The sequence below is a fragment of the Candoia aspera genome, chromosome 1 (genome assembly GCF_035149785.1).
Source record: "Candoia aspera isolate rCanAsp1 chromosome 1, rCanAsp1.hap2, whole genome shotgun sequence".
NCBI lineage: Eukaryota > Metazoa > Chordata > Lepidosauria > Squamata > Boidae > Candoia > Candoia aspera.
Window position 1 is genome coordinate 81,502,298 of NC_086153.1, and position 12,330 is coordinate 81,514,627.

The window sequence follows — 12,330 nt, forward strand, 5'->3', positions numbered from 1 at the left end:
TAAACAGCTCTCCTTGTAATCTGCAGCTCAGACTGTTGTTTTAACTCCTTCAACACCAAAATGTAGTCTCTGTCTGGCATTACTTCAATCTTGCTGTCAGTAAAAAAATCATCCTTGTCAAAATCTTCATCTTTCTCCATAACATCTTCAGCCAGATGACACAACTTAGAAATAATATCTTCCCCAAAGTCCTGAAGAGTCTGCGGAATAGGTTGATGACACTCTGAAAAAATCTCTTTAAAAGTCTGCTCAGGTTCACAACAAGACCCTGAAAAAGCCTCTTTGAAATCTTCCATGTTTCAGGCAATAGGTTATGGTGCCCCCTGGATACGTGACTTGCGCAGATAGGCGTTGATGAGTTAATGAAAAGCTTCCAACTGAAACCGGCAAGAGAAAATGTGCTAACAAGCAGATCCCAAAGAAAGTGAACAGAAAGCTGAAAGTTCAAAACAACGAATCTAATGTGTCGGGAAATATTCCATCCTTCAGATTCAGTACAAAAATGACAACAGGAAGGCAATTATTTATTTTGAGTTCTCCTTAGTCTTAACATGGGAAAACAAGCCAAAACTTTAAAAGATTCAAAAAATTTAATCCAGAAATAATGATAAGCGCCAAGAAAGTCCACTTCTTCTTTTTGTAGAAAGCCTCTCTTAGGGTACAAAAACTTTTTTAAAAAGTAAATTGGGTGCTTTAGAAATAGGATGGCTGGACGTAATGTCCCTTTAGGGGCTGCAGCGCGGCTCGGAAATGGTGAAATCCCAGCCTCCTGGCAAAGTCTTACCCGTCAATCACGCATGCTGCCCATGATCTCCTGGCTGCAACTCGCCATCCAGAGGACAAATGGGTTGATTCCAAGCATTTTCCTTGCTCTGGAAAAATGCTCTGGACTATAGGAGAAACCAGCCTGAACCTGAAAAAACTGCCACAATGCCAGTTCTGCCCACAGAACTCGTGGGCACAGCTGCTCAGTCCGCCATATTCCCACCAGAAGTCTCCACTTTCTCAACTGGCTCCCCTTCCATTATCAGGATCCAGTCATTGTCCAGTTCTCTGCTATCCCTGAATGAAAGATGATTTTCCATTCCTGGAAGCTTAGTTTGGATGCAAGTCTTAATCCCTTGGTGCTACATAGGACATGCTATGAATGTCATTGGTTTTTCCCTGAACATTGCAACCTGACTAAGTTGGAAAAGGAGCACCTCCTAGCTCTTTTTAGGCAGGGGAAGCATATGTATTGGAACCAACCCAGTTCCCTGATCTGGGATCAGTTTACCTCGACAACTGTTGTTAGGGATGGAATTCCTTATCACGTAACAACAGTAGGCAGGGTGGATTGTTCCACAATGCCACTAAGACTTTGTTATGTCCCTTGAAACCCATGGTAGCTTAGATCCAGCATGACCTCAGTGATTCTCAACCAGGATGGTGCAACAGCATCTGCCGGAACCTACTCCTTCAGCAGCCGTCCCCGAGCAGTGCCCAACAGAAAGCGCTATCAAGAACACTATGTAGACAGTATGCAGTGAGTAATGATACTTAACTTTACAGTCCAGTATGAATCTGACTCAGCCTGATCAGACTTTCACCTCTCTATTTTTTTTTTCTTTTTTCCCCTACCTTGCCAGGTTGCTACCTTCGGTTTTCAAATTCTAGCCCTGCATTCACATAAGCATTAAGTCTATCCTGTTAAACATGCTGTTGACTGTAATAAAATTATCTGATCTTTTCCTTTTATTGGAAAGCTTATTCCAGAGTAACAGCAGCATTATACACTAGAGAATTGTCTTCATATCTTCCTGCTATTCAGAGAAAACTGTCATTTGTGACAGTGTGTTAATGGGATAATGGGTTCTACTGACCTAGCTCTTATTCATATTATATTTAACAAATATAACCTCTTGTGTATTACAGGTGAGCACACCCTTGAAAGGGAATGTATCTATGCCTCTTCTGCTACTAGCAAGACAGATTTTTTGGTTTTACCCACACAGTCACAAGCTTTTCAAAGTGCAAAGTTACTCAGTTTAATTATTCTACTGAGTTGTGACAGTATAATCTTCTTACTTGGAACCAAAACACCTGTGAAGCACCAGCCTCACTAAAAGCCAAAGCACAATTCATTTTCATAGGAGACACAGCTTGGTTTAGAGTAGCTGCTTCACAAGCAGAAGATCCCAAATTCACTGTTCCATTTCTGTTTTTCTGAAAAGACCAGGTACTAGTAACCAGATGTTGGGAAAAGCTGCCTCCTGAGATCAAGAAGAGATACAGTCAAAGTAGGCAATCTTAAACTAAATGGGCACATAGCCCATCTAGCCAGCTTTCTACATTTTTGAATGACTGCCATCTCATAAAAGCATTTATCTTTATCACATAGCCTAATAATATTTGTAGGACCAAATATCTACATTTCTTTGTATCTCTTTCATAAAACCCTTATTGGCAGTATTTTTGAGACATTGATATGTTCCCCTCTTAATTTTATGAATTACAGAGAAGGACCTGTTCACTATGGGAACATCATGTATGATCGGAGAGTGGTCCGAGGAAACACATATGCTATGCAGATGTTATCTTGGGTGGGTTCCTTTCCTTATAAATATTTGTATATCTTTTAAGTGTGGGAAGTCTGGAAAGTTATTGGTGAAATATATTACAGTAACCATCAAATGAGGAATGAAGCTAGGATAGTTCACAGTTGAGTGTGAGGATCCTAATACTATATACAGTATGTAAACATGTTATTTCTATATTGCATGCTGGGCTGTTGTATTGGATAACATTTTGGTAAACTGCTTTTCTTTTGCTTTAAAAGACAAAAGAGGGGGTGAACAACAAGCAAAGGGAGTAAAAAGGAAACAACAAAATGATACTGTCAGCAGCTTGAAGAGCCTCTTGGGAACTATAAGGGGACTACTGTATACTTTACTTCTGTGGGGGAAAAAATTAGAACTTTCTTTTTCAGTCTCCAAATGACACCCAGTGTGGCATAGTGCTTAAAGTGTTGGATTAGGAGTGGGGAGACCTAGGTTCAGGTCCACTCTAAGCCATGGAAGCTCCCTGGTGACTTTGGCATTCTTTCTCAGCCTAACCTACCTCCAAGGATTGTTGTCATGGGGGAAAATAGGAGAAGGGAACACTGTATATGCCCCCATGATCTCTTGAATGAAAAGCAGGCTATACATAGAATAAATAAAATAAGCTAGAACACCATGTAAAATAGCAGAGGATCCTTCCCCCCTGCTCTCCAGAGTCCAGAACCTGATCCTGCTGAAATCCAGAAGCGACGTAAATCCCACAAGAAAATGCTTGAACGGAAGCAATCAAGGGTGGAGAGCGAGGTGCATGTGCCAGAAACTGAGGACGATGGAAAACGCATCGATGTGCAGACAGGTAAAGCACCAGAGAGCATCAGGACTGTTGAACGACAACTTCTAGAGCTGAGAAAAAGAGTAACCAGTTGGGGGGAAATATCCACCCAAATGATGGGCCCTGGACCATCAAGGAATTTTGCTTTTTCTTTCCAACTATCCTGTTTTTCTCACATTTTGTGCTTTTAATTTTTCTCATGACATTATAAAAAGAGCATGTTGCTAGGGTATACTGTTATGCATCTCATTCTAACACCTTCCGGGGTCCATCTGGATTAAAGAAAATGTCTTTCCTATTAACACTCTCTGCACTGTATATACTGTATATCATTTGCAAGGTGTTGTCCTAAACATAGTCACTATGGGATACATCCAATACACAGTGTTATTTATTGTTGCTGTTGTTGCTTTTATTATTATTAATCATGGTAACAGTTTCAGTACTTGTCTTTTAATGCAGCAAACCAGCATATAGCAATGAGTTACTCCAGTTAGCAGTCCTGCAAATACTGTACATATATTGTCATATATTCTGGGCAAGAAGATTGTCATAAAGATGGGCATTCAAAAGAGGGGGGAAAATAACAATAGTCAAGGTGGTGGCCATGACTGTGTGATCAAGGCCACCATTTTGTCTTTTTGACCCTCACAAGCACACCTGAGTGAAATAAAATAAAACTACACACACACACACACACAGTATATACTGTATATATATATATTTTTCAAAGTATAGTTAAAATACAAAAGATAGATTACAGAAAAGATAGAATACAAAACTAAAGAAAAAAGAGAAACTATAAAAGTGCAGAAACAGACAGAAAACATAGAAAGAAAGTGACTTCTGACCTTCTCCAACACAGATATAAAAGCATATTATACAAATATACTGTAATCTCTTACCATTAACTAAACCTTAAGTAACATTATTTCTATAAAATTAAACCATTTAATGGTCAAAACCCAAAATCAAAGTTTCATTTTCCTCAGATACAAGCAAATAGACCAAAAGTGGTTTCCAAGCAGAAACAAATCCAGACACGGTATTTCCTTTTATCAATACTGTTAACTTAGCCATTTGTGCCAGTTCCCTTAATTTAGCCATCCATTCTTCCACTGTAGGGATTTGTAGATCTTTCCATCTTTGTGCATATAAAAGTCTTGCTGCTGTTATCATGTATAAGCAATCTATATTTTTTCAGTGACTCTTCTAGAAACCACAGGTAGAGCATGGGAACAGGAGCTCTTTCAAGACAGAGTTCCATGTGCCTTATTTTTCAGAACTGTACCTGGAAGAGCTTGCAGATCGCATTATTGAAGTTGACATGGAGTGTCAAACAGATGCTTTTATAAAAAGGCCATTCAGCCCATTGTTCATCCCAGAGAAGACTGGGGCTGACGTAGCAACACAAATTGAAGAAGGAGAGGTACTGACAATATTCCAATATTGTTCCGAACAATCCAAGAGATAGTTGTGGTTTTGCAAACACATTTTTCAAAACTTCCTAATTTTAGAAGCTTTAGAAGCTAAACGTTTCATAATACTCTGCTCTTTCAGCTTCCTAAAATTCAATAGTGTACAAGAATTGTGAAACATCCCATCAGATAGTCTGAACCCTACTTCCATTTTTTTCAACCGAACAGGATGCTCACAAGGAATGGGAGTCAGCTGATTTGGGGGGAGGCAGTGATATACCAATAAAGAACCATCTCTAAGGCCCTAGCAACCATTCAGTAAAGCAAGGAAAACAGCATATGGCACAATATGACCTAGAGGCATCTGGCAGCTGCTCCAGAAAAATCACTGTTGCCCCGGCTTTCTTAGCACTATTTGCTGTATTTACATTCTCAGAATGTGTGAAGAGTCTGAGCATGCTCAGATGGAATGACTAAAGGAGCTGCCCTAATTGTGCCCACGCTCATTGCTAGAATTTGCTGCCCAAGGACAAAAATAATGCTTAAAGTGGGGAAACAGAGGCAAGCAGATTTGGTGTATTGGTCTGCAATTCCCGAATGAGGAAGGATAATGACAAAACATCTTCTGTATGTTGTTTTTTCTGGGCTGTGGGCAAGTTCAAGCAAAAGGGAATAAGTTCTAATATCTACCCCTGTCAAAGTTGGTTACCCCTAGACCTGGAGTGGGGTATCTAGAGTTGCCCAGATGATTCTAATTTCTACTCTTAGCATGACCTCTAATCAGGGAAGCTGAGAGTTGTAGCTCAGAATATCTGGAGGGACAAGTTTCCTACTCTTATTCTAGGTCAATTGAAGCTGAAGAAAGAAAATGGCAGCATCTAACACAAGAACCTGGAACCAGAATTGGGCTTTAGCAGAGTCTTACTGGCCCTGCAGTGAGGAAGGGAATGATTTTCATCAGTCCTTCTTTCTGGGGAAGGTGACACTTGGGCAATAAAAGCATTTTCCGCCCCCTCCAGGCCTCCTTTTGACCCTGGTGCTCTTCATGACTGGAAAGAGCAGTTCTGGATGGGGCACATCTGAATCTAGCACAAAGGCTCAATTTTCATAACCCACACTCAATAGGTTACATTTCATTTGAGAATCCCAATGCAATCCTTAGGAACAGACCATATTTATTGCCTTCAACCTGACTCCCATTGTCCCAGCTAACCTTTCAACCCTGTAAGCTTGGTAAGAATGATTGTCTCCTTTTAACAAATGATAGGCTAATCTATGACCTGATCAGAAGAATACATTTTCTGCTCCCTGTCGTGGAGTGGGATGATGTTGAACAGCATTCATTTGGCTCTTTTTTTACTCTCAGCTCTTTGACTTTGACATTGAAGTTAAACCGATGCTTGAGGTGTTGGTTGGGAAAACCTTGGAGCAAGCTTTGCTTGAAGTCATGGAAGAAGAGGAACTTAGCAATCTTCGGGCACACCAATATGCCTATGAAGAATTGCGCAAAGTAGAGTTGGCTGAAGTACAACGCCTCGAAGAACAAGAGAGGCGGCACCGCGAAGAAAAGGTAGAACTACTATACAAACCATTCTGCAGTGGTTGACTTAGGTACTTCTGTATTTCACTGAAGCATTTTTTTTTTACAAGGAATGGAGACTGGATGCCACCTGGTCCTTTGTCTCGAGCATCATAATGTCTTGATCCCACCCTACAAAGTAGTGATCCTTACGTACCTAGTTTCAAATCAGTCCGGTTCTCAGTGACCTGAAGTTACATGCAAGACATCTAAATCAGATATGATCTCAAAGGGGCAGCTTCTTTTATAGCAAATAATGTAAGACAAACTGACCCTGTTAAATACAAATATGAGGGTCAAGGTGTATAAATACATCAAATGGGACTTTTACAGCTTTATCCATACAGCATATTCTTAACATATGCCAGGTACCAAGCAAACAATGTTGCTCATATTTGCTGAAACTGAATTCCAACTAGATAGGTCTGGTTGAGGTGATGGAGGTGTACTTTTGCTTGGTTATCTGGAAGGAGTTTGATCCTGTAACTCTTGAGAAAGTGGACAGGATCCTTGGGACAGTTAACCCAACTATTTGTTTGTTAGACCCTCGTCCTTCTTGTCTTGTGAAGGCAGTCTGAGAAATGACTTGCAGCTGGATCCATTTGAATTAAAATTGACTTGGTAAATTAAAATAACTAAAATAGTTGGTTGAAGGTTTAACTTGAATTAGCCATTTTCATTTCTGTTACCAATTTTCTTCTTCAACTACTTGGTCTGTCTCTCTCTCACACACACACATACACATATACCTCCCCCCAAACACACATTTTGTATTTTTATATTCCCCAAATTAATAAGTCAATCATAATGCAATAATCACTTTCAGAAGAATGTAATTAATACTGACTTTTTTTTTCTGGAGTCATTGAGCTTTTCAATCCTTACAGATGGGGGCCAGGGGAAAGATTCAGCATGTTTTATATGTTACATAAAAATATCTGCATTACTAAAAGTCACATGGAAAAATTCATGATTATTTAAAGGAACATCGCAAGACACAGAAGTATGGAATACAAGCAAAGGAAGCTATCATTTCAGAGAAAATAGCAGCCCGGGCATTTGCTGTACAGTATCTGACAGATCTGATTCCTTCAGTCTTTTTTAGCCTTCGGAATAAAGGATTTTTCTATGATGAAGTACAGAATGGTAAGTGTCATTTGTATTGGAAATACATTTTTTAAATTCATACAGATCATCTGATGTGATAACACTTCCCCCCCCCCCCAAATGTGTCAAACACAAACGTTTAGAGTATTTAAAAAGGCTTGGCTAGGAAAATATTCGTCTTCTTCTTGTGTTCCTTCCTAAGTATATTTTTACTTATTTTACCCTAAAAAACCTCCTCAAGGTGGCTAACAAGATTACATGCGGTGTTGTTTGCTTAATAAGTTCAGATATCACTGCCATTTAACATCTTGAAGTACACAGAATAATAAAAAACTTAAACCCTTATAAACTCTATAACATGGATGAGACTATAAGAAACCCCCCTACAGTAAGAATTAAATGAGCAGCTTAAACCAGCAAATAATATAATTACACAAGCACCTTGATGGTTAAACTCTATTGAGAAAGTAGAACCAACTTAAGCTGATTGTCATGAGTGCCGTTGAGCTGAAGACATCAGCGCAATGGCACACATGACAATAACGAGGAAACAGGGGAAGGGGCTCAAGATAAGCAGCCATCAACTCACAAAGACGAAAGGAGAAGATACAATGGCTAAGCGGATCGCGAGGCACACCCAAGCTGTTAGCGCTAGCGCAACGGAGATCGCCCAGCTGACAGCAATCACCGGACGAATAGGGAAACCGATGATGGGCGATCCCGGAGCGCCAGCGGGGCCTCGCAACCCCTCACCTACCGGCAAGACAGCATGTTGGACAAAGGGGGGGTGACGTAACCTCGAGTGAGGGGGCGCTGACCAGCGCGGGGTATTTAAACCCCGCACCGGCGCGCTCCTGTCACTCTCAGCTTTTTTCTACAACTGTAACTACGCTATGAATAAACCAGAGCCTGCTTCAACTGAACCAGTGTCTGTGTGTTACTCGGCGGTAGGCAGTGCATGACATAAAGCTGAGAGTCACAAACTCAGCCTCGCCGAGCCCCACCGGACGACAACGAGCCGCGGGAGGAGTAGATGGCAAGAAGACCAGGAACGATGAGGCCGGCGCGACGCGGACAAGGGGCCGAGCCACACAGCAAGAAGCAGAGGAGGACCGATCGAGGCCAGAGGCACCGCGGACTCCCGGAGCCATGGACGCCCACCCGGCCCAACCCGAGCCTCAGCTCCAACCCCAAGGGGAGATGGCGACGGAGGCAACCCGGCCACGGGAGGGAGCAACATACCTCCCGAGACCAGCGGAGAACCCCGCGCCCCACATCGCACCCCAGCCACGGGCGTGGAGCGGCAACCCAATGGCGGTAAGCACGGGGGAGGACGAAGAAGCAACCCAGCCGACGGCGGAGGAAGCGGGCCAACGGACGGGAGTGCCTGAACCCCACCGGCGACCCACCCCAGCCGACACACCGATGGAACCGGCCCCAGCGGCGGCGCGGATCGCGGACGGGGACGCACAAGCTAGACTCGCGGCCATGGAGACCCAACTGAAGGAACTCCGGACCATGCTTCAATCGTTGATGTCCCCCGCGCCGCCCAACGACGTCCCCGCACAGGTCCACACCCCGAGCGAGGCGCCGAACTCCCACGGGCCAGATGATGGTCAACAAACGGCCCAGGCGGATGACGCCACAGGCCGGGAAGTGAGAGGAGGGGGCTCACAAAACGCCCGGGCCCCAAAGGACTTCCCCATCTTCTTTGATGGGAACCCCGCGAAACTGTCATTCTTCATTACGAATGCCAGGGTGTTCATGGGGAGGCACGGATGCTCCTATGACTCCGAAGCGGACAAGATCGCAGCCGTGGCGATCAAACTACAAGACCGGGCGGCGGACTGGTACGTCCAATTGTACGAGTCCAGCTCCCCCGCCCTCGCCAACTTCCACGCCTTCATCAACGAGATAAAGAGCTACTTTGAGGACCCACTAGCCAAAGTGAGGGCGAAAAGCGCACTCCAAAGACTCAAACAGGGCGCACGTACTGTCCCGGACTACGCCCTCGAGTTCAAAGCCCTCGCAGGGAAGATCAACGACTGGTCTGAGACCACCCTGCTGGAAATGTTCAAAAGGGGGCTCAACCGCGACGTACTCCAATGGGCCCTCTACCGCGACGACCCAGAGACTCTACACGGGTGGATCCACCTCGCGGGGAAAGCAGAACACGCGCACCGCACCTTCCTCATGGCAACGATGGAAGACACGACCAACACCTGCCAAAAGGTACCCGCGCCACACGTGGGGACGGCCGGTCCCACATACCCAAGGAAGAAATTTAATCGTGGGCCCTGCGGGAGGTGTGGAAAACTGGGGCACAAGACGGCAGATTGCTTCGCCAACCGACCGCCGGGGAGTGTGCCTAAACCCGCCCCGAAAAGTAGCCTCAAGCCACCTAACCCGCCGCCGCCCCCTCACCGCCGAATGACCGGAGCCACAGCGACACCAGAGGAAGGCTGGGACGCCTACTGGGGGGGAGAGGACGCCGTAGACCCAGACCAGCCGGCGGGAAACGCTCCCCACCTGCCCTGAAACGCGTTGCGAGGCAGGCGGTGGGACAGCAGCGTGGACCACCTCGACGGAACGGCGAAAGCTCCGTTATAATGGCAGCAATCAAACTCTCTGCCGGCAACGGAGTCACCACGGCCGTGGCACTAGTGGACTCGGGGTGCTTGAAAAACCTCATCCACCCCGACTTAGTCGCCAAACTCAACCTCCGCTGCTCCCCCCTCCCCACGCCGCTGGCATTCCACCAGCTGGACGGCTCAACAGCGGGAGGGAAACCAGCCACGATGCAGACCGAGCCGGTCACCCTGCAAATGGGCACTCACACCGAACGCACATCGTTCGTAGTTACTCACATCGGACGACCCATTGCAGTCTTGGGAATGCCATGGCTCGCGACAAACAACCCGCGCATCGACTGGGAGACCCGCACCTTCACATTCGGCGACGGCGAGTACCGGGCGCCAGTTCCGGCGGGCAGAACCAACCCCACGGTGGGACGAGCAGAGGCGGCTACACAGGACAACGCAGCTATCACAGCAGACCTACCGGAACAATACGCTGACTTCTCCGAGGTCTTCGGAGAGGCGGAAGCTGATCAACTACCCCCCCACCGCAAGACGGACTGTCGGATCGACCTGCTGCCCAACGTCCCCTTACCTAGACCGAAGATCTACTCGATGACCCCGAAGGAGATGGCAACCCTCCGGGAGTTCATCGATAAAAACCTAGAGAGGGGATTCATAGAGCCAGCATGCTCACCGGTCGGAGCCCCCGTCTTATTCCGGAAGAAGAAAGACGGCACCCTATGGCTCTGCACCGACTACCGGGGCCTAAACGCGGCTTCCCTGTCCAACAAATACCCCTTACCCCTGGTAAAAGATATGCTTGCCCACCTGTCCACGGGCAAGGTCTTTTCCAAGCTGGACCTTCGCGAGGCGTACTACCGCATCCGAATCAGGGAGGGGGACGAATGGAAGACTGCGTTCAACTGCCCCCTAGGCGCCTTCCAGTACAAAGTGCTGCCGTTCGGACTCGCGGGGGCCCCGGGGGTGTTTATGCAGCTCATCAATGAGGTCCTGCATGAACACCTGTTCAAAGGGGTCCTCATCTACATAGACGACGTCCTTATCTACACCAAAACGCACGAGGAACATGTGACCCTAGTCAGACAAGTCCTCGATAAACTCAGAAGGGCGCAGCTCTATGCCAAACCCGCAAAGTGCGAATTCCATAAAGCGCGCCTAGACTACCTGGGGTACCGAATCTCCGGAGACGGCATAGAAATGGACCCCGCAAAAGTCGAGGCGGTGGTGAACTGGGAACGCCCCCGCAACAGACGCCAACTCCAGAGCTTCCTCGGCTTCGCGAATTTTTACAGGTCATTCTCCCGGGAGTTTGCGGAGATAGCCCTCCCCCTAACGGACCTCCTCAAAACCAAAGGGGTGGGGGACACCCGACGCGCCAAGAACCCGGGCACAGTATTGAATTGGACTCCCACGTGCCAGACCGCATTCAATAAGCTGAAAGCGCTGTTCACCACAGAGCCAATCCTCGCGCACCCGGACCCAGAACGGCCGTTCATGGTCCAAGCCGACGCCTCAGACTTCTCCCTGGGGGCCATCCTACTCCAAAAGAACCCCACAGGACTCCTGAAACCATGCGCCTACCTGTCGAGGAAATTCTCCGAGACAGAAAGGCGATGGCACGTCTGGGAGAAGGAAGCCTTCGCGGTAAAATCGGCGCTGGAAACATGGAGACACCTACTCGAAGGAGCCGCCCAACCATTCGAGGTCTGGACCGACCACCGGAACCTCGAGGCCCTCCGAACGCCCAGACGCCTCAGCCCAAAACAGGTCCGATGGGCCCAATTCTTCAGCCGCTTCAACTTCCAGCTGAAGTTCATGCCGGGGAAAAAGAACTTCCTGGCTGACGCCCTTTCCCGACTGCCCCAAGACGAAGAGCCCGCCCCAGACACGATTGGGACGGTCCTATCCGCTTCCCAACTGGGGATGGCTGTGACCACCCGGAGCGGCACTCAGAGGCAGCACGACTCTACGGCGCAACCGACGGCGGGACAACCTGTGACCAGATGACGCCAACCGCAACTACCAGGGGGGATACGCACGGACCTCGCCGCCGCCCTCAAAACCGACCCCTGGTTCCTGGCAAACCCCGACAAGGTAACGATGGCACAGGACCTGGCATGGGGGGAAGGCAGAATCTATGTCCCGGACTCGCAACGCCAAGCGATCTTGCATAGATCCCACGACACCAAGCAAGCGGGACACTTTGGATTCCTTAAGACCCTGCACCTAACAAGGCGTCAATTCTGGTGGCCCG

The 12,330-nt window shown here is 46.9% G+C and overlaps 1 protein-coding gene across 1 annotated transcript in view; it reads left to right on the top strand.

Annotated features, from left to right (window-relative positions):
* The first annotated feature begins 1,400 nt into the window (after window positions 1–1,400).
* Window positions 1,401–12,330, top strand: part of RSPH3 (radial spoke head 3) — a 56,261-nt gene continuing 45,331 nt past the window's right edge. The window contains exons 1-6 of the mRNA XM_063293587.1: window positions 1,401–1,518; window positions 2,500–2,582; window positions 3,255–3,396; window positions 4,656–4,801; window positions 6,157–6,360; window positions 7,353–7,515. Of these exons, the coding sequence (XP_063149657.1) occupies window positions 1,401–1,518; window positions 2,500–2,582; window positions 3,255–3,396; window positions 4,656–4,801; window positions 6,157–6,360; window positions 7,353–7,515 (856 nt within the window). The remainder of the gene's footprint in view (window positions 1,519–2,499; window positions 2,583–3,254; window positions 3,397–4,655; window positions 4,802–6,156; window positions 6,361–7,352; window positions 7,516–12,330) is intronic.